The sequence below is a fragment of the Asterias amurensis genome, chromosome 5 (genome assembly GCF_032118995.1).
Source record: "Asterias amurensis chromosome 5, ASM3211899v1".
Classification (NCBI taxonomy): Eukaryota; Metazoa; Echinodermata; class Asteroidea; order Forcipulatida; family Asteriidae; genus Asterias; species Asterias amurensis.
In genome coordinates, this window is record NC_092652.1 from 8,958,560 (window position 1) to 8,982,144 (window position 23,585).

At 39.3% G+C, this 23,585-nt stretch overlaps 1 protein-coding gene and 1 long non-coding RNA gene across 2 annotated transcripts in view; one reads left to right on the forward strand and one right to left on the reverse strand.

Moving 5' to 3' along the window:
- Positions 1-1,903: 1,903 nt before the first annotated feature.
- LOC139937818 (uncharacterized) overlaps positions 1,904-23,585 on the reverse strand; it is a 45,024-nt gene continuing 23,342 nt past the window's right edge. Inside the window, exons 2-11 of the mRNA XM_071933143.1 lie at positions 21,128-21,250; positions 20,039-20,249; positions 17,629-17,844; positions 12,955-13,077; positions 9,278-9,484; positions 8,471-8,759; positions 7,248-7,410; positions 6,257-6,473; positions 3,982-4,165; positions 1,904-3,659 (exon numbers count right to left, since the gene is read on the reverse strand). Of these exons, the coding sequence (XP_071789244.1) occupies positions 3,296-3,659; positions 3,982-4,165; positions 6,257-6,473; positions 7,248-7,410; positions 8,471-8,759; positions 9,278-9,484; positions 12,955-13,077; positions 17,629-17,844; positions 20,039-20,249; positions 21,128-21,250 (2,097 nt within the window). The 3' untranslated portion in view covers positions 1,904-3,295. The remainder of the gene's footprint in view (positions 3,660-3,981; positions 4,166-6,256; positions 6,474-7,247; positions 7,411-8,470; positions 8,760-9,277; positions 9,485-12,954; positions 13,078-17,628; positions 17,845-20,038; positions 20,250-21,127; positions 21,251-23,585) is intronic.
- On the forward strand, positions 11,502-16,754 carry LOC139937819 (uncharacterized). Its single transcript, XR_011786091.1, has 3 exons — positions 11,502-12,124; positions 15,329-15,640; positions 16,209-16,754. It is a non-coding gene; the product is annotated as an uncharacterized lncRNA (long non-coding RNA).

The window sequence follows — 23,585 nt, forward strand, 5'->3', positions numbered from 1 at the left end:
ACCTGGCTGTCGTTAAATTATTTGTTTGTTGTTGACGCGCAAAGTTACGAAGGTGCGAAAACGCAAGATATTGGTGAAATTTGGTTAAGTTCTATTGTCTCTCTGTGCCAATAATATCCCACCCACTAAAATTTCTTTAAGGGTTGCAAGTTCTTTCATATTAATTTCATGGGATCTTATTGGCGCATTGAGTTGTTATGAGGCGCTGAAAATGTCTCAGATTCAGGTCAGCATATTCATGACGTGCCAACGAGATCCCATCATTTGTTCCCTTCTGTTGTGTGCCCAACTGGAGAGTTACAACAAATGTTTTCCTTTTGTTGGGACGAGCTTGGGCAGACGTTTGTGTGTTTACTGGGAATATACTTTTCGTGTGACGAGGGTCTTTTGGCTGAATTTTGGATGTGTAATTACTACACCGTGACCGTTAGGAGTAAGCAATCTAACATGTTTGACCTTTTAGTTTGCTATGATTTATATCACTCTAAATCAAACAAAATTGTTATGTGAGCACTTAACAGATTATATTAAAATGGAGTTGTATTATGTCTATTTAAAATGATTGTGCACGCCATACAGTCGTCGTATGTACTCCGTATAAGTACAATTGCTTGCACAACTTAAAGGCAGTGGACACTATTGGTAATTACTAAAAAATAAGTATTAGCATAAAATCTTATTTTTGGTAACTAGTGATGGGGAGCTGCTGAAAGAATAAAACACAGCTACTCTGAAGTAACGTAGCTTTCGAAAAAGAAGTTATTTTCCACGAATTGACTTCGAGACCTCAGTATTAGAATTGGAGGTCTCGAAATCAAGCATCTGAAAGCACAACACTTTGTGTGACAAGGGTGTGTGTGTTTTTGTTTTCTTTCATTGTTATCTGACAACTTCGACGAACAATTCGACGAGTTCAAATTTTCACAGGTTTGTTATTTTATGCATATTTACGTTGAGATACACCAAGTGAGAAGACTGGTCTTTGACATTTACCAATAGTGTCTAGTGTCTCTAAACATGTAAGCTGTACAATAAAGCTTTTAGTTAACCTTTCATATAAACTATTTTTAGACCATTTTGAAAACTTGAATTAGTTTCGAGTGTTATTCAAAAACATCACCGTATGCCCCAGATATTGTAACCTAATCTTAGGAATCTTTATGCTGTCTTGGAATCCACCGACTGCGTTTTGCTCGTCATGATACAAACCTATACACATGTTATAAACAAGAAAGAAACCAGGAACAAGCCAAACAAGGAGACACTCCGTATGTATAATGAAACAAAGATACACTATCTTCAATAATCCCTATTGCGACGTAATGGTTCCCAACTTGCGAAAAAAACACTTGTTTAAACTTGAAAACGGGAGCCTGTTCTTCTGATCAAATTTAGCAAAATTGCAATGCAGAAAATAAACACATGACCAAATGATAAATAAACACAAAAGAAACAAAATCATTTAGAGAGCCCATCAATGTTTGAGTAGGGTTTTTTTTCAAACTGTGCCGAGAAATTAGATTAAACGCAAATATGATAATGACGTAGATATTGGTGTACAGAGGCTATATCAGCCGAAACAACACCGCAATCCCTAAAGTAGTAAATGTTATTGAGAAATAAGTAGTGCAACGGTGGAAACCCAACGTGACTGTTTATCCTGCAGTATTAAACCGTGATTTAAAATTAGTATTGCTCTCATTAATATGAATCAGTCCATGTTTAATATAAATAGATTACATACGGGGAAATAAACACATGATTTGAAATAACTGTACAGTATGTTAAAAGTTTTAATTCAGTAATACATCAAATAGATCAATATGTATTGAAATTTAACCCAATTCATCCCATGAACTTTTTAAACACAGCTACCCCCCCCCCCCCCCCCCACAACCCGCTTTTGAGTGTTTACCCTCATTCAGCTCATAGTAGACAGCCACTTTTGTTATTGACTAACGCTAGCCTGGCGATCGGGGAACCATACCCACGAAAAACAGCAAGCTGCTACATCAATGGATGATGTCATCGTCAGCCAATCACCGTGCATGAAAACCATGCTGTTTAATGGTCGATTTTTTCGTAACGGGAGTATTTGACTTTTGGTGGAAATTGCTGTATCATGACTGGACTAGCTACGATCCGGTCTCGTTTGTAACATTTCTTTCGTGTTTTTGTGACTTGGTTTCTTTCTTTTTGAAGCCATTTTTACATACAAAATTTATCTTTTTAAAACAGGAGTTGCACTGATTTTTTTCATACAAATCGACATATATGCTCTTCATTTTAATGTATTGCTACATAATATCTGTCAATACTTTTCAGATAAGGTCGAAAAGACTGAATTTCAGAAGCCCTTTGGACTAATTATATATTCACACAGAGGTCACGCACGAAAAACGATGAATAATTGCAGATAAAAGGAAAAAAGAAATTTGGTGACCTGCGAAAAGACTGTAGGTACATTCTGAAGGCGGATGTGATTTAGGACCTCTCGCACGAGAACGGGGCTTGAGTCTAGCACGGTTTAGTGCAGTGCTCCCAAACCATGATAGTATAAAACATTGTCAGAAACGGCTCCCTCTTAAGTACGTAATTTTCCACGAATGTAATTTCGAGACCTCAGAATTAGATTTTGAGGTCACGAAATCAAGCATCTGAAAGCACACAATTTCGTGTGACAAGGTTGTTTTTCTTTCACTATTATATCGCAACTTCGATGACCGATTGAGCTCAACATTTTTCAGGTTTGTTATTATATGCCTATTCTGAGATACGTGATAAGACTGGTGTCTAATGGACTAACAATGCAATTAAACCCGGTATTGGCTGCGCAGTAATGGTCGAGGTAAAGGCTCGTTGTAATTTTGTGAAGAAAGAATAATTAAGTCTTCACACTGCAGTTTTATCTAATTAAACTAAATTTTGGAGAAACATCCTAGTTCTGAGACAGGTCTATAGATAAGTACTCACTGAACCAACAGTATAGCCCTATCAACTAAAAAACAAATGTTATTAGTTATGATTAAGTGTTTGTTAAGGTTATTATATATGCATGCACGGGTCAGAAGAGGGTTTGGACTTACTTTTCTATTGCCTTTTTCTTTTCTTGTAATTTTTACTTTCTTTGCCTTTTTAAGTTTTGAATTAACACCTTCACGTATAGTCTAATCTCGGTATAGACCTTAGCTTACTGTGGCGGAACACGTGGTACAGTGCCATCTTTTATTTTGTCCGCGTTGTGAGATTTTTCCCGTTTTCATTGCAACTCTACCATTACATGTTGTAGCTCAAGTCAAGCTCGTTCCTCAGCGATACGTGACTCTGCAGAGCCAGTTGTCGTTGGAGCGACCCGAACTCGCGCCCTCTTGTGTTTGAACTGTTGTATAATGTCTCTGACCTCTGTCACGAGAGGCACAGTAATGATAAACACAGCGGCAGTAAATGCCCAAGTATCCGTCAAATTGATCCAGTGTTGAAATTGCACATCGGTAATTATGAGTAATGAAGACATAATAATTGGCCAGACAAGAACCAACATAACAGTAGTTCCCACGCCGATAATGAGCACGGCGTACCTTGTCCGCTTGAATTCTTGAAGCATTTGAGCCAACGACGGCCTGTTATACACCAACTTCACGTCAGTTATGTTGAATTCCCTACAAGTAAACAAGAAAAACAAACATTACTTGCTGGTGGAAAAAGCGTGTTTCAGACACCACTCTTATATCAAATTTGAACTGACAAAATATATATGCGTATTGAGCTCTTTTTTTCTCGATGTGATATTTTTCTTTGACAATAATATATTAATGAGATTCTGTTAAGCAAATCGGGCCCTTTTACTTATGAATAAAATAAAGTATGATTAATAAACCTTACTCCTTCTTGTCGTTTTCCGTAAAGCTTCATAGAATTCTTCTTTTAGAAAGCAATAAACGGAGAGCCGGTATTTTACAGATTATGAAGCATTATACGCACCTGACATACAACTCAGTCCACGGTGAAAGTGGATTGTCGATGTCCCGAGTTTTCTCCCAGATTTCTAAACTTTCTTCTTCAGTTAACCTTTTTCCAGTGGCAAAGCTGAAACATACAGTGATTATGCCACCAGAGAGAAGGGACACGCAGTTACCGATTAACATGCTCACCTCAAATGCATTTCCTAAAAACGGAAAGTCGAGAATATCAAGCAACATTTAAGTAAGCTAAATCAATCCACTTCAAATGAAACATCAACAAAACAATCATTGTGTGTAAGATCTTTCCGCTTTTCTAACACTGAGTGATGCGGTAATTTTGCTACTGTATTTTTATTATTAAAGGCAGTGGACACTATTGGTTATTACTCAAACCAATTATTGGCACAAAACCTTACTTGGTAACGAGTAATGGGGAGAGGTTGATAGTATAAAGCATAGTGAGAAACGGCTCCACCTGAAGTGACGTAGTTTTGGAGAAAGAAGTAATTTTCCACGAATTCGATTTTGAGACCTCAAGTTTAGAACTTGAGGTCTCGAAATCAAGCATCTGAAAGCACACAACTTCGTGTGACAAGGGTGTTTTTTTCTTTCATAGATATCTCGTAACTCCGACGAGAGATCGAGCTCAAATTTTCACAGGTTTGTTATTTTATGCATATGTTGAGATACACCAAGTGAGAAGACTGGTCTTTGACATTTACCAATATTGTACACTGTCTTTAAAGAAAGATGCACCGTAGTGAGATCGCGGCTTTACGAAGCTGTGCAAACCACAAAAGCTTTGGCATAAGGCATACACACTCTACACTATCTTCTGCTTGAGTCAGTGATTGTGCAATAACATCAGCAAACTATAGCCTGCTTGTTACTTCATGAGTGTTCTTACCAATCAAACGCACGCAACGGCCAGCAATTAACAGTAAATCCAAGTAATAAATAAAAACAGTAGTCACGTATAATGTTTGCAAGTTCTGAAATTCTTTGTTGCTGTCCAATCGCCCGTTTTAGTGTGAAACATTGACTATAGAATGGGCGCTTTGGGCTGAAACCCAGCGTTTGCTATCAAATCAATGTGGTAACGAAAGTTAGAATAGTGTAATGATTTATTATTCATCAAACTGTGTTGTTTTACTTGTACTTCGCGAACTCACACGGCCGTGGTTTGTGGAGTCAACAAGTTTGTAATGCAAAAATCAGAAACCCGCACAATTTCGAGGGATAGTTGTCTTAATCATTATTTTGTACTAAAAAAAACGCTTTAACCACTGGGCTCTGGATTGTTGTGTAGTTGATAACTAGTCCTTTTGAACAAAATGAAGGCTTAGCTTTTCCTCACAGTTCGGTGATTGAAAGATCATTTAAACAAAGAATAATGATATTAAATATGTTTTGGAGTGTTTTGTTTGTTTGTGAATGATGAAATATTTTTGAGTGTGAATAAACGGTGTCGTATAACTCCAATCAAGAGAAGAAAATGTGTAGCGACGAGTTCTTTCACGGCCGTTTAAGACAGGCAGGGTCGTTGCCGTGCTTTTATAACACGGCGACGACCATTCATGAATGCCTTTTCGGTTAAAATGCGTTATAAAGTAAGAAAATCCGTAAAACTTTTCCGTTATCGGCGTTATCGACGTGCTTGAGCTTTGTATGTACATGTACGACATCCGTGTGTTGCATTGTTATGACTGAGACGCCGCCTATTTCCGGCAGTTTCCTGGGGCCAATTTCATAGAGCTGCTTAAGCAAACAATTTGCTTAAGCACGAAAATAGCTTGCTTATTTTACACATGTTACTGGCCAAAATTTCATGCCATATACATTGCCTTTGACTGGTATTTAGCGGATGTTTACTTAACATAACAATTGAGTGGAGTTTTGGCCGGTAAATTAATTTTACTAGGCAAGGAATTTTTTGCTTAAGCAAAATTTAAGCAGCTCTATGAAATTGGGCCCAGATTCTTACGTGCGCGTGCGCGTATAGTCTCGGTGCAACACATTCTCGTTTTTCTTTCACACACAGCGCAGCCAACTCACCGACAGCGTCCGCATCGCCCATCTTGCACCAAGAGAAGCACGGAGTATCCGCTCACAACTGGTTATAAACACTGGTCATTATCAAAAAGGTTAAACACCTCACATGACGCGCTCTCAACCAATAGGAATAGCGAAACTGTCTGAGGTATTTATGCATATACAATTATAGTACACCAACTAAATACAAATTACCTTACCAATAACATTACAAGAATAATTGAAATCAGGTTGACATTTACCTCCTTGTTGACCCCTCATAAATGCCGACAGGTCAAATTTGTGGTACAGTAAAGTTGCTGAGATCAGCCACGCAGCGATTCCAAGAAACATACCAAAGATTGCGCCACATGCCATAGCCTTGCTGGTAAGACGTGTCCAGAAGGTACTCAGAACAATAGGACACACTGATGAGCCAATGAATACACCCATTGCAGAGTATACCCCACTCAGTGTTACCTAGATAGTAAACAGATGAGGGTATGTTTAAACTAACAAATTTGTTATGCTGCTCCCAGAACTAAATCTATCAAAATCTGACAGTGAATCATATCCACCAAGCAGCGATTTGTGTAGAAATCTGGTCTGGCAACGCCCACTTTGACTCCCCTTAGCCTGAACCCCTAGGGACAGTATCCTCAATTCTTGGTAGTGTATCTCAAGTTTCCATAAATCACGAGCCGGTGATAATTTAGGCTCAATTATTGGAAGCAAACAGTGAAACAAAACACTCTTGCTGCCCGGACCTAAATGTTTCCCCAAACCTGACCAAAATGATGCCCGGACCTCAATGAAGCCCCAAACCTGTAGTGTACCTAAGTGTCACCCGGACCTAAATGTAGCCCCAAACCTGTAGTGTACCTAGACGTCGCCTGAACCTAAATGTAGCCCAAATGTAGCCCCAACCTTGTACAAAAATTTCGCTTGAACTTAACGTAGCCCAAACGTAGCCCAAAACTTGTACCTAATAGTCGCCCGAACAAGGTTTGGGGCTACATTAATTTTAGGCGACGTTTATGGCTCGGGCTACATTAAGGGTACCACAGGTGACATTTGGGTACAACTTTCGGCTACTCTTAGGTCGGGCGACAGTTAGGTACTAGTTTTAAGCTAAATTTAGTTCGGGCGCCGTTGAGGCACAACTTCGAGGCAACTCATAGATCGGAAGCAATCTTTCCTGGAGAAATAGATTTCATAGAAACATCAAATTTCTTTAGAAAAAAAAACAGATACCTGCAAAATGTTGAAGAGTAACGTGAGTGGAATAATGCAGATAGCAACCCATAGTATTGCCCAGTCTCTTTTCAACTTCAGAAGTTCCAAGTAGGTTCGATAAGCGCCATGGGATTTGCATTTGTAGTGTGGTTTTAACGCTCGCTTGCATTCTGTCCGCACTCTGTATTATAAGAAGAACGAAACAAAAGTCTTTAAAACTACAGCACTTCGAATGGAGGCAGTAATTATTGGAGTAAAGCCGATAGTGAGACCCATTTTTCTAAGGAGGCTACGAAGGATCATGACACATTGCAAACATGTTATCTTATTATTTGTGATGTCGCAAAAATCTTTCGAGTTCTTCTGAAGTCACTGACTTTTTGCAAACATTTTCACAAATATTAAAATTATATTTCTAAAAATTTGCGACTTACAGATATATATTGGCCTAAAAGAAAATTTGTGATGTGTGGTGACCTCTCAGTGCCACCATAAGTTTCACTTATGAATCAATAAAAACATTTGTGCTCATGAATTGAGGTTTCCCGTGTGTCTTGTTTGTCTTGCCTTTCAATTTCTGTAAAAGACGGTTCAGAAACTGTTTATAGGCCGACTCTGGTAATGTGAAAAGTTAAATGCGAAAGTTTCAGCGTAATCAGTGTCTACTTGTATCATGCATTTTCTTTAAGATCAAGCCAGTGACATTTAGCGAGATTAAAAAAGCAATGTGTTTTCAGTTGTTAAAACAAACCTCTTGTCACAGCGTACCGACCGCAATCTGGATGTATTCTGGGTTGAGTCAGCCAACCCCCCCCCCCCCCCCATCTGAAAGCACACAACTTCGAGGGTGTTTTTTCATAGTTGTCTTGCAACTCCGACGACCAAACAAGCTCAAGTTTGCACAGGTTTCTTATTGTATGCATATGTCGAGATGCACCAAGTGAGAAGACTGGTATTTGACAGTTATCAATAACTTCCTTGGTTAAACTAGCCTCAGAACAGGTTGTCAGTACCCAAGAAAGCCCAAAAATTTGACTAGCAAAAGGGTTGTTTGAAACCAAGTACCCAAAGAAAAGGCTGTCAGCGAGACATCTAGAAACCTCATACAAATAACAGTTGGCTCCAGTGACATCACAGATTCAGATCTGGATATGTGTAAGTATTTCTACTTGAGATTTTGTGCACGAAGTACTTTTTGTTTAAAATGAAAAAATTATGATAGTTGTCTAGCCATTAATCACCTGGTATCTGTTGTACACGAATTACAGTTGCCCATATTGCAACAAGAACACATATCCCTCTTGTTGGCCATCCTCCCTCTGGATTTACCACAAAGTAAGCAGCTGTTGGTATCTGCTGAGCTCCTATACGGTTTCAGGTGTATCTGGTACAGGTCGTAAACGATGATTGAAGTAATAGCAATAACTTCCGCCGATCCAGTTGATGTAACAGCCATGAGAATCAGAATAACCATAAGTACACCTCCAATTGGACCCATGAGTTCCTTTGCTACAGCCGGGGGAACCAAACCTGTCAGAGAATCACACAATGATAGCTCATTTACGAAAGCTATACTCACTTGTTTAACATCATGAGTACAGTATCAAAGGGCAGCAAGTGTCATATGTAAGAAGAAACTTTATTTATAGTTTGTTTTTATGTCTCCACACCATGCAAAAATTCAAACAATACTTAAGTGTCATAGTGTCGACGGGGATGTTTCCTACATTTCTCACAACAAAAATGGTTGACATTACCCAAACAACTTCAGATCACCAAACATGTTCTTTATGGTAATTTTGTTTAGTGATTCCTGAATAGTTCTGTTTACTGTTTTAACCTTACTGTTTTAACCTTTTTACTGTACACCTTTTGACTAAACATCATGGAACTGCGTTTCAACATGAACATTCAGTAAGTGTTGGTCAGTATAGTGAGCATCGATATGGGTCATGGGTCACTCAAAAGTTCCTCGGGGAATACAGGTACATTAGTTACCTCATTGCCAGTCAATATGTATAATAATGCCTTCTTAATGTTATACTGACCTTCTCCAACTTGTGAATCTGTTAATAGTGGTTCTCCACGGTGGGTGCCCAGTGCAACATACGCCAGACCCATCGTAGTCGCAAAAGAGAAGGGGATTGCAAACCAAACCAAGCCACCGATAAGAAATCCCCACATTCCCTGACGTGGTTTAGCAGCAACGCTACTTTGCCAGTACGACTGATCCACAAATACCGTACCGAAGTTCCCTGCAATGTTATAAACGGACATACAACTGTTTGTTCATAATAATAATAATAATAATAATATCGAAGTCTCATGCCGCTGAGTATATACAAACTTTCAGAAAGATAGGTTATTACAGTGATGAATTTTGAGACCCAATTATTTAGCACCTAAAGGGTTTACAAGGTGATACGGCGCATACAGCAGCCACAGCCAGCATACAGCAGCCACAGCCAGGGACACCGGGGTGAACCCCTTCTCTTTTCGAAAAGTGCACTGGGTTATTTTACATGCGTTACACAACACATGGGACCAACAGCTTTACGTCCCATCCGAAGGACGAAGCAATGGCTAAGTGTCTTGCTTAAAGACACAAGTGTCACGGCTGGGAATTCTAACCCACACTCTGCTGATCAGAAACACCAGAGTTTGAATTCGGTGCTCTTAACCGGCCACGACACTTCCAGAGTGTTTAATTCTCTGTAATTGAAAAGCAAACAAAAAGACCCCAACCTTGCACACAGTTTTAACTAATGCGAAACTGCAGCAGGGGGAGTCTGGGGGACCAGTAGGTCACCGTGTTTTCTGCTACTTGGTTTACTGTACAGTTAATGATAGCATTATTCTTGTGGTGAATAGTTGTCAATCATAAAGTTAAACAAAACCAGGGTCAATTGTTATCTTGTTTGTAAAAGGTAAAAACACAGACAGTGTTCAAGCGGTGTCTCTATTAGGAGCTACATCTGCTTTCCAAATCAAGTCAGATATATGTTTCTGTACTGCCAATAAGGGATCCCGAGTGCGCCCTCAGTGTTCATTGTGTAAAAAGTTTAGCTTCGTTTTAGAAGAGCTCATTTTGGGTGCGTTCGTTTAGCTTCCCTGGGTCGACCCCGGTGTTTGGCGGTATTTTTTCCCAGGATAAACGTGGGTAATTATCTGCACACGTTCGTCATGGAAAAAGAAAACGCCACACACCGGGGTCGACCCGGGGAAGCTAATCGAACGCACCCTACATTTGAGTGGTATTTCCCTCTCTTTTTTAAAGGGAGTGTAGCTCTGGCCAAGCTCCAAATGCTGTTTACCTGGGAGGGATAAGCTTATATAGATTTGAGTGCGTATTGTTTCGTGTTTAGACTTTATTTGTTTACCCGAAGTACTGTGAATTTAGGGTTTTACTTTGATCGGATTATTGTAAATTGCCATGTGTAAAATTGCTTTTGCCATGTGTATGCAGGCACCCTCGTGTGTGACCCTTCTCTGACATTCCGTTCATAGTGCATTGTGGTGTTAGTAGTGGTGTAGTGTATTTAATTATTGTGACTTTTTGCATTTTTGCATAAAAAGTGCTGTGGGTTTGAAGAATTAAAAGCCTATGCAGGAGATACTATTTCATATATTTTGACGTCAATGAATTGATTGCACGTTAATAATATCATTTATTGTATTTCGGCGAATGCTCGCCCTTTAGGAATAGGACCAGTGTCGCATGCAATTATGTCCTCTATGCAATACTATCCGGAGAACATTATTGCATATGCAATAACGTCTGCCGGACTGTTTTACATACGCAATCGTGTCCGCCCCGACGCTGATGCATAATGCAATTGTGTCCGCCTGGACACAATTGCATATGCAGTTGTGTCCACCCCCGTGAAAAACCGTCCTTGCAGTAAATTAATTTCCATGAATAACTGGGAAATTTCGGCCGTTGGGTGTTCGCTGCAATCATAAAGTACGTCAATATTCATACTGCATATTAAGTATACGTATAGGTTCAGTGCATGCATCCTTGCTTACGCGCGCACATTATGTACAATTATGTCCACACCGGACGGTTTTTGCATAGCCCCGGACTGTATGGCATGGCGGACACAATTGCCAGTGACACCGGCTCCCCTTCCCGTGTCTCTTCATAAAAGTATAAATATATATATAACAAATTATATAACACCCAAGCCGATCCTTGCCATTTGATTGGAGGATTGTCCGTCACGTGATAGCAAATAAAAGTACCATTGCACGCTGAGTCACTCACCTTGCTTTTTCGTTCCATCGAAAAAGTACCATTGCACGTTGCCCTATATAGGACTCTTTCTCTGTACACAGGAACAGAGTCCTAACTATTGAAGCCCGTTTCTGGGGCGGAAAAATTTCACAGCTTCATAACTTAAATCTTACCTGCAACAAGCAACTAGTTTCAACAGATTCACATTCCATTGCGGCATACATTTTTCTGCGGTGGGTTTTGGTCCTCATATTTTCCTCACAAATCCGTCATTTTCGTGAAATAATGCAGCTTCCAACGTTAAAAAATTCCCGTTTCGATCGTTTTCTCACAGTGTTGTCTGTTGTCGTGCGTACGCGTACACATACACATTTGCGTGCAAGACGCACGATGCAAGCTTAGACGCATGAATTCTTGGTCACCGTATCTTGACTGCACAGCGTTAACAACACAATTCAAAATTTGCGCGTCGTGCGTCTTGCGTACACACGGCAGACTGTGAGAGTACGAACAAAAATGGGAATTCCTTAACGTTGGGAGCTGCATTATTTCATGAAAATGACGGAAATGTGAAGAATATATGACGATCGAAACCCACCGCAGAAAAACATATGCTGCCATGGGATGTGAATCTGTTGAAATTAGTGCTTTCTTGCAGGTAAGATTTGAGTTATGAAGCTGTAAAAATTTTCCGCCCCAGAAATGTACCCTGATGTCCAGGACGTCACTGTAGTACAAAACGAAAGTGTAAGGCCGCCAGGGCTACATTGCACGCTGCCAGCGTGCAATAGACCTTATCGCAAATACCGGGGCGCGCGCGTAAAGCTTGGAATTAGGTGCATTGTGGTCTAGCTGGTAGCAAAATTTGATGCATATCTATCCCACAATGCACCTCATTCAACAGTCTGCGCTTGCGCATTGGTATTTGCGCTTGCGCATTGGTATTTGCGATAAGGTCTATGGTACTTTTCGGATGGAACGAAAAAGCTGAGTAAAAACATCACTGTGTGCGCGTGTCTTTGGTAACGCAGCAGTGTTACTGCAAGGAATAATATTAGGAAAAATTACTAATACTAGCATTCGGATTCTACAATTAAAAGTTGTAGGCCTACGCTTTGCTTGTTTTGAAAGTTGTATCTTTCAATCAAAATTACAAAGATCTACTTGGATGTTATATAAAACAAATAATGAATGTTTTTCATTCGTGCAATGGTGCGAATTATGTTCATTCGTTGAAAGCTGGAATGTTCCATTCAGCTCCGCCTCGTTGAATAGAACATTCCATCTTTCAACTCATGAACATATTCGCACCATTACACTCATAAACATTCGGTATGTGTATAATATATAATCAAAAAAATGATGCGAGTTGTTTTAACACGAAAAATGCTTGCATGGTTTTTCTTGATCGGTTTATCAAAGAATAATGGAAAAGAAAGATTAGTTTCATCAATGAGGGCTAGCACTGGGTTAAGTCTTACTTCTTACCAACAATGTTTACCACGCCAAACATGATGCCATTGGGTGATATGAATGTCAGGTAGCTTTTCTGCCAGTTTCCAACTGGGCCTTCTGAGCAAGAAATTAAGTCAAACACTTTTTGCGCACTGCCTGTATGTGGATAATAAAAAAAATTTAAAAATAAAAAAAACAGTGTATAAGCTCATTTTTATCAAAGTCACGAATATCACCTCTCTTAATATTTATGCATGACGTCATAATTCTTACCCAAAATGAGGTTTTGGGCGCTCGTCCCCATTACTTGCAGTGGCTTTGTGATTAGCATTGTGACGTACCTCATGCATAAATATTAAGAAAGGCGTATGATATGAAGTTTGACGGGCAAAATAAACTGATTCTCTTTTTGGAAAACTAAGAACCAGAATATAGACCGTGTATAATTGTCTCGCTATTTACAAGGTCACAATAATATTGAGCCAGTCCCTGGGAGATTCGGTTCCCAATTAACATAGACTAGAGAGGAGGATTCAACAGAGGGCGCTAACAGAAGTAGTTTGTACACAGTATGTCGTCGGGGGTTGGACGGGGGGACACACCAGACTCTCCTGCCACACCGGGACAACGACTTGCCGTACTTTCAAACATAAGAGTATGTTCAGTAACAATAAAACAATTTCTTTAGTAATTGTTTGCCACGATTCATATGTTTAAAAAAATTGTTTAAGTTGTTTGGGGGTTGACTCCGCCTACTCATTTTGTGACGTCATTCGAGGCAGATGTTGCCGTGATGCATAGAGTAAACACACGCGCAAAGTACATGCAAGTCCTAGTCATTGAGTTTGTACATTTCGAAAAAGTTGTTTTCTTGCATTTTTCCGGCAATGCAGACCAAGTGTATTGCTGCTGGATGCAGCAAAAAAACTAAAGATGTGGTCAGCCTGCATGGCTGGTCAGACTCACAAGAGCAATAATGCTAGTGGTCCGGTCCGACGTCTTTTTCAGCACTGTGCAGCATTTTCTCCTCAAATGTCGGGGCCTACTCTTGAATTTGTAAACAAGATAAGAACTAACTTTGTGGGCACTAAGTTAACTGATTATTCACATTAAAAACACTATTTGTGACAAAAGCTTTATTTTGACAAAATACCACTTCCAGGTGACTTTAACGTAAGGTAAACACGTTGCGATTTTTGTTTTACAATTTACAATTTCAAACTCAAGCTTTTATTAAAACATTTACTATTTGAGGTGTCCGAAGTCCATATTCTCGGAAAACCTCGTTTGCGCTCGAGGTCAACTTACAAAGTTCATAGTCCAATGCTAAAGACGGTGTGGCCTATGACGTCACTCGAAAACCACAACATGATTCGCACATAACGCCCGGCAAGAAAAAAACACCCCTGTCACGCGAAGTTGTGTGCTTTCAGATGCTTGATTTCGAGACCCCAAAATCTAATTCTGGGGTCTCGAAACCAAATTCATGGAAAATTACTTCTTTCGCGAAAATTACGTTTCTTCAGAAGGAACCGTTTTCTCACAATCTTTTATACTGTCAACAGCTCTCCATTACTCGTTGCCAAGTAAGGTTTTATGCTAATAATTAGTTTGAGTAATTACCAATAGCGTCCACTGCCTTTAATCGCCTTGTAACAGTAGTCATGTCTTCTTTAACGCACGTTATATGCAGTACGCCATGTTTGTTTACATTTACCCACATAGGTCACGTGAGCCACGAGTGCAATCGGTCTATTGATTATAACCAAGAAAACATCAGTTGTTAAGCACCAACACAGTAGCGTAGTGGGCTAGGGTGCTGGGACTGTCTCAGCAACTCGGATCACCCGGTCCGGGTTCGAATACCGTCTGTCTCTAATATAGATTCAAGGCTTTTTGCTGCCCCTGATGGGACAGTGTGATTGGGATCTGCCTTGCTTTCTCCCCTAAAGGGACAGGGCCCGCGCAGTGGCTAGGGTTCGAGGCAGGGAGGGATGTGCTCTGGGTCGGATGCAAATCCAGAAGGGTTCTATATGGCAATGGGGAGGGGCCAGTGTGTGCCATTAACTGAACCGGCGCCTGAATGCCTGACACTTCCGGAGCGTAACCTTTTATATTTTTCCACCAGATTAAATAATTTGTATTACTAAATTTCTTGACTTAGTTCGGGCACCCTCGGTAGTCTAGTTGGTAACACACTGCTCTAGAATAGCAAGGGTCCTGGGTTCGAATCCCATCCGACTAACATGCCTTATTTTTTATTTTATTTTCAGGACTGAGAAACAGTGCTAACACGCATCGGTGCATGTGTAAAACACATAAATAATTGTCTCTATTTATTTATTTATTTATTTAGTTAAAAAATCTAATTAAAACTTTTTTTTCAAACATCTGTTATATATCGCAGTACCCGCTGCCAAAACATTGGATTCGAACTGCCTCTAGCTACCAATAGTGTCCCCTGCCTTTAATGCTCGGTCACTCCACAATCCTTCTGTGAAAGCCCCTGTAAACCGTACTGTACTTCGAAGGGCACACACTATTTGTGACAAAGAACATCTACCGAATGAAACGCATCATGATGGGTCTAGACCGAACAAACGAGAGTTCTTCCGGACACAACTCACAGTCTGAACACTCAGAAGGTATGCCCAATGCGGTCCTTTCGTATTTGCGGTCCTTCCGTACATTGGTCATACATTTTTTTCACAAAACTCGGGTAAGTATTGAGTGCATGTACATGGCTAACACATTATCAGTGTTTATGTGTAAAAATTTAAAATTTATATTCTTTATCCCCGATGCAAATTTAAACATCTATTAAATTGGTCATAATACTCTGTATCCTCCATGAAGCGAGTATCAAGGTCTACTGACTTTCAGGCTCGATTTCTTAGCTATGTGGAACTTCGCTATATGGAACTTTGCTATTTGGAACTTTGCTATTTGGGTGTGTAGTGTATCTCATTTGCTAAGCAGAGTGTGATACATACACATAATTGCAACTCATGTTCCTGTTGTTACGCTCTGGTGCCCTTATTAATACTCATAGTATCCTTGTGCCCTAAACGTGATAGTCTTATGATAAATCACAGCGAGGAGCGGGGGAAAAATAATACCAAGCACTGCGTGTTCATTTCATACAGTTCGATCACGAGATTTAGTTTAGCAACAACTCATAGTAATAATATAACAAGACGATGATACGCTGACGATGATCATTGTTTCGAAAAGAAAGAAAACAATCGAATACATTATAATCATTTTCACCTTTCTTGATATTTTAGGAAGCTGAAATGTGAACGGCAGTTATAAATAAGAATTTGCACACAAAAAAACCGACATGAACGAGGAGTTCTCAATAAAATACTGTCAAGAGTACGGGGTCACCTTGACGGCATCGATCTCACTCCACTTATGGTTCCGGCACAAAGTACGAGACAAGCTCGGACCGTTGGCGTCTCACACAAAACAGCTGCCGAGGACTTGAAATAAGAACGCCATGAAAGCCTAGAGGTAAAAAGACAGAAAGGGACACCTGCCCTGAAGACCTCGCCATCCCTCACTGTTGTCGGCCTACTACTATTCATGCGAACAACGTGCATGATGCTATTTGCTATAACCTCAAGGCATTTAGATGATAGATAGTCGTACACATGTTAAACGACAATTATGCATCTTATCCGTCAAGCCCTCCAGCAGTAAATTCACGCAGTGTCTTCGACTATATGCAGTGTATCAGAAGAGCCTCATTTCAAGGATTGGTGATGAAAGATTTATCCCGAAGAAAATGCCAATGAGTTTCACAACAGAGTAGCAAAATTACATACCATTCGTTTACCCGCCATTATAAAAAAAAAAAAAAACGGTTCAATTAAAAAGAAGGGAAAAAAACAAGAAAACAAGACAAAGAATAACAAAAAGGGAAACAGTCATTGGACACTTCTTATTCGATAATGTGAGCATCATGACATTTAAATGGATCACAACAAAATCGGTAAATTTCACTAATTCGAGCAACTGAGTACCACTTAGGCAGCAACAAAATCATGTCAATATGGGAGAAAAATTAATATGGGAAACATACTTTCAATTATTCCTGTTTTTACTGGAGTTAATTGTATAAGTTATTGGTCTTTACAGCGTTGAACGACAGCTCTTCGGATTTGCTACCAAAGTCGTATCCAAATAAAGGAATGTTACAAGTTAATGTTACAAGTTGATATTATTATTCAAGCGAGTCCTTTTCGCCGGAATAACATCCCGCTGCTGCATTTTTTAACATTTGAGCAATTTGCGGTTTGATCAAATTACATCCCTGTGTGACTTATGAAGAGTTTGAATGAGGGATGAATAAATGCAAGAACCATGACTTAGTGTGGTCCCTGGATATAGAAGGCAGTTGAAAGAATGAATGCCTTCTGACTGTCAACGATATTGGCCACATTTTTGACTCCCACAATTGGCATTTATACTTGTGTGGACCATTACATTCTACTTTTAAAATATCTTTATAACCATATGCATTTCATAACAAACGGTTTCAAACTATAGACCAACTCGTCCGATCCAAGGCAACGTGTTCCTTTAAACTGTCACATTGTTAAATACCACAAACAATGTTTTGTAATCTTTGCACGCCACTAATTCAACAGATCAAGTTAAATCAGAATTATTTTTCAAATGATTCTCAAAGAATGTACATACCAAGCGGGTTGTCTGGACTATCAGTCGGGTCGTGATAAACCTTGATTAGAAAAAACAGCATAATGATGAAAATGACAGAAGTATTGAAGTATGAGACGTAGAAGGTAGCGCCCAGACCTCCAATGAATGTGTATGCTCCTATAACAGCCGCTAATGCCATGGCGGCTAGCTCCAAGCTCAGACCATCCACTAGACTCGTCAATACAGCACATCCACCTTTAAAATAAAATAACAAGTTAAACATTTAATCATATAAATATATAATAATCAACAATATTAAAAGGTGATTCTTTTTTCAAATAGCAACCACGAAAATAAGGAAATTTTTAGGAAGGTTTAAAGGCAGTGGACACTATTGGTATTTGTCAAAGACTATAGCCTTCACAGTTGGTGTATTTTACTTCATTGCGCCTGTGTCAAACAATATGCCGCAATGCAACTTAGGCCCATGCAAAGGGACACGTTGCACTCAGACTGCGCTATACAGGCGTTTGTATGAAACATATAACTTTATGAAGATGCTTCAAAAGCAGAGAATAAAGATCCACACAAAAATAGATCGAAATTGATTTGTTTTCGTTTAGTTTCGTGAACTAACACGGTCCCCCATTGTGTGCGGTCAAACATTTGATTCTAGAAAATGGCGGACTGTTTTAGTTCGAGGTATGTTTTTGTAGATCATTATATTCTACATTCAAAACATCTTTTCAACCATTATTATATTAAAACAAACATATTTACAGAACAAAGCGCCAAATACAAAGGCAAAGTGACTATTTCAGAGTAAATTGATAAAAGTATATAAAAGAACATTTATTGTTGCGAAATCTTCGGTGGCGCAGATGAGGGTCTTAGGTTTTCCATGCACCTTTGAGGATGTTTCCGTGCGTCATTTTGACCTCTGGAAAGACACGACTCGTCCGGAACCATAAAAACAACCTGTTTTAAAATGCTCGTGTTAAATCACAATGTTCCGCCCGCCTACGTCACACCAGAAATCTATCGCATATTATTCATACCTTCATCGTTTTATTTATCATCTTAAAGGGCCAACTAGGCATTATTGGGCAAGTTTGGGGCGGTATTATTGGGCATAACTCTATTTGTTTTAACTCAAGTATGACGAGAAAGATTGTCTAAAAGGAGAAGATAAACATCAACGCCCGTCACAAAATATCATCACCTTAATAGTGAGTTTAAAAACAATCAAGTAATGTGATTTGTTGATTATGGAAAGGCGGAACGCGATCAAACAGATCAAAATGTTTTTGAACTCATTGTTTGTTATTCGAACCTAGAATTTAATATTTGTTTTGCCCCATTTATTTGGTAGCATATACGGATCGTTCCTGCAAACCAAACGGCCTGTACCAGCTGTGGCCCTTGGCGTGTAGCCCTTGCGATACGTCAATGTCAACAGCGTAAGGAAGGTCACCAGTAGCGACCACGTTTCTTCGTGAGGTCTCGTCATGGTTATTATGATGGATTTGTGCAGGTTTATTCGTAATACAGAGTTGACAGACTGGTTCTTTATGCATTTTTGTACTATTCTAGTAATGAATTCATGGATCAGACTTGGTCAAATGCAGTCAAGATGAAGTCATAAGTTGTTACGGTTGCAACGGCTGGGTATGAGACCGACGTTTCCGTTAAACAAATCTTCTTTAAAGCTCATTCGCCTATTAACAAAAGGTGACCGTATAATTCGCTTGCTTTATTTTTTTCAAACAGAAAGCTTTACTCCCGGTAAATATTTCCCTTAAAGTAATGTGTTTAGTATTGATAATAAGTGGTCAAAATAGCCACTAAATACAGAATACATTATTTGCATGAACTGTGGGTTAGGAAAGAAAACACACAGGATCACACTTATGATTTCAAATAAGGATCGTATGGGTAAAATATTCACTTGTTTTATGGATGAGCCAGAGTACGCCACAAAACCTGGGTAACTGTGAAATAAATCAACGATAAGTAACATAATTAAAGATGCTATGTCAGATTTTTGACCCAAAACATTAAAAAAAAATTGATTTGTTTGAGTGAATGGTATTTCAAAGAGTATCACCCGCTCTAACGAAACAAAGTTTAACTTTTACTTTTAATGGTCAGGAACCATGACAAAAATTTAAAACGTTCCTTATAAAATACGTAAGAATTGGTCACGTGATATATTGTCGGGATCCCGACAAAAACTAAATTTTGAGCACTTTATTTCACTGCTACTAATAATTGGCAGACTTTTTCGAGCAATGGCTCGAATGAAAGCTTGTAACTTTCTCGACCCCCATCAAAATACCAATTGAATTTTAAATTAAATTTTTGGGGTCAATTCGGTAAAAAATCTGACAAAGCATCTATAAACAACTGCACGTTTTTAGGATGTAACAAGTGGTAGGTCTACTCTTACCTAACATGAGCATTGCAGTCACAATGACATTAGTCAGGAGTGCAAAGAAACAAAACACAAGATGAGTACGTGGTCCAAACCGTGCCTTGATTACTTGCAGAAACGTCTTCGCACCTGGGGCTCTGGTTTTCATTTGGGCAGAAAGAGAAGCGAAAAGTAGGAGTGGAATTGTAGCTCCAGCAGCATACCAGAATGGTCCACTTATACCCGTCTGTAAAACAATTCAGACACATCCGTCAATAGACCCTTCCCATGAAATATGTAAATTGCACATAGCGCGTGCACACTAACGTTTTTGTTGGCAAAATGAGGGAACATCGCGCTGTTTTGTACACGGCTAATGGGTGCGTGACGCAGACGCGATTTCGCGTCTGCTTAGTGCACAACTTTATGGTGTTTGCCATGTTTGCCAACCAACAGGGTCTGTACGCATGCGTGAATGTAATTAGCATATTTCATGGGAATGGTCCATTGCATGAAGCACATTTCATTCTCAGGTTTTCTTTTGTGTTACCGTAACTACGTTGTTTTACTACGCCATTCATGTCTTTGATTGTCGACGCCTTCGTGGCTTGACGGACAGCACCATAGAACTGCTATCTCAAGCGACTGGAAACGGAGACCACGTTTTTCATTTTTTCTTTATAAACCTTGACTTCTGTTGCCAGATCGTTAGCAAAAGTCCAAACCAATCAGAGGCAACGTGGGTCAGCGGGTCAGCATACATAGGGTGCGTTCGTTTATTTAGCTTCCCTGGGTCGACCCCGGTGTGTGGCGGGGTTTTTTCCCAGGACGAACGTGTGCAGATAATTACCCACGTTCGTCCTGGAAAAAAGAACCGCCACACACCGGGGTCGACCTAGGGAAGCTAAACGAACGCACCCATTATTGATATGCACACTGCATGAAGGGAGAACAACATGAATCCACTTCGGTTTCGTTTGTAAAACGGTTTTGGGTAAGATGCATTACTTTCTATTGCGTCCACGCTACCTTTGATGTCAAAGTAATAGGCATACAGTGTAGACATACGAATTGGATACATTCAATGTAAAACACGATGAAGACAAGGATCCAGACTAAACCTACCGTTGTTGCAACTGCTGATGATTGCAGTAGGGTTGCTGCCCATGTCCATTGGGACACCACTGTAGTAGCAGTCAGTCCAATTGAAACTTGTCCTCCAGCGTCGAAATCAGTGTCCAAATTTGCCTGGTTTTGTATTTAAAAAATTATACATGTTAAAATATCTTCTTCGCACTAGTGTGTGTATTTTCCCTGTTGGCGACACTAATGATACGCTTACTCTTAAACAAATACACAAAATGCGACCATTTGTGGACATTGTAAATTCATCTGGCAATTGAAATAATCGGAGGCTTAATGTACATTAAAGCCATTGGACCCTTTCGGTACAGAAAAAAACAAAAAAAATCACAGATTTACAAATAATTTACAGGGTTTACAGAAGGTAATGGTGGAAGACTTCTCTTGAAATATAAGTCCATGACATGCTTTACTTTTTGAGAAAACGGTAAAACAATATAAATTCTCGTTAGCGAGAATTACGGATTTTTTTTAAACACATGTCATGACACGGCGAAACGCGCGGAAACAAGAGTGGGTTTTCCCGTTATTTTCTCCCGACTCCGATGACCGATTGAGCCTAAATTTTCACAGGTTTGTTGTTTTATATATAAGTTGTGATACACAAAGTGTGGGACTTGGACAATACTGTTTACCGAAAGTGTATAATGGCTTTAAATTCACAATTTTTCTGCAAATTTTGTCAAACTTCAGGTGGTCATGTTTTCTTAACATAGTTACAGACTACTCTGCCATTTCGTAAAGAGGGAGGGCTGCTGATAGTATACAGCATTTTGAGAAACGCCTCCGTCTGCTGAAGAAACGTAGTTTTCGAGAACGAAGTAGTTTTTCACGAATTCGATTTCAAGACCCCAGAATTAGATTGTGAGGTCTCGAAATCAAGCATCTGAAAGCACACAACTTCGTGTGAAAAGGGCGTTTTTTCATCCATTATTATCTCGCAACTTCGACGACCAAATTTTTACAGATTTGTTTTATGTGAGAAGACACGGTCTTTGACAATTAAAAATAGTGTACATTGTCTTTAAAGTATCTATATATACGTTTGGTAATCACCATTTTTCTAGAGGCCGAACGGCTCTTTCGCCGTGTCGAACTCAAATGATTTCCGCAATTAAACGAATCCGTGACAAACGTCGATAAAATAGTTTGCCGCACTTACAGTAATTCAGAAAGGCGACGCAGAAACCCGTTGCTTAAGAGTCTTGTGACATGATGGCAATTTAAGCTGTGAGCTTATGACAAAATCATAATGACACTATTCCTTACATTTAAGTTTTGTCATTTTACCGTCGTTGGTGATTGGCGCTTGTCGTTGCGTTCATCGAGTGTCAAACAAAATATCTTAGTTAATTCAGAAATCTCTAAATGATGTTGCAGTCAGAATTTACATGCCATCCCATCCCGAACTACCCACAGCTACGGAGAACCTTCAAATGATTAGATAATGCACATAAAACGTGTTTCTAAAAATTAGATAATGCACATAAACAAACATTGCGTATTTCCAATGAGCATCGCCCGACTGAGAAAAGCATTTTGCACAGGGTTTGCCTCTTCGTACCATGCCTGTTATTGTGTTTTTTTTAGCATTGCGATTTGACGGGGATGCAGATCGACAAATTCAAGATGAGATGGTCTCATATAGAAAAGATCCACATTAATCAATTTGGCGCCGTTTGACTTAAGTGCAGATTCTCTCAAATGGACTTTCGTTCAGTACTTTTTCTTACACGGCAGATGGCGAATGTAATCAACGCCGTTCGTTCTGAGCGCCAATTGAAATCACGGCAGTGGCATTCAATTCAATTCAGTTTATTGGTTCTGACAAGTAAAAGAATTCCCCTTCGCTAGATGTCATTCACAAAATAATTGCACACATTAACAACAAAATATGCTTAATGTAAATTAGACACATTTTAAAACATCTTAGCAGAAACTAATTATTATCTGGTGTGATGACTGAGGAGACGTAGGGTGTATAACGGTATGAAGGAGTTTTGCTAACTGCATGCTTGTTTTGTATCGAAGCGACTGTCATGGTCTACCACTCTGGTCATTAGTAATATTTAAAGACACTGGACACTATTGGTAATTGTCAAAGACCAGTCTTCTCACCTGGTGTATCTCAACATATGCATAAACAAAACAAAAATTTGTATTCAGTACATTTATTTCAATGCTGTCATACAAAACAATAATACAATAGCGTACATTTATGTCAAAATTAAAACAAGCAATATAGTATGAGGTATGATTAGGTACACAATACTTCAAAAAAAATAAACAAGTAGTAATTTAAAGACAACATTTAGGTGTAAGGTTTAGCAAAATGCTTTTTGTGCCCTCACCTATTGACAGACAAACATGATACTAAGGAACACAAACAAAGACAAAGACAAGGGACAACATGGTCAGACGATAGGTGTAGGCCTACAAA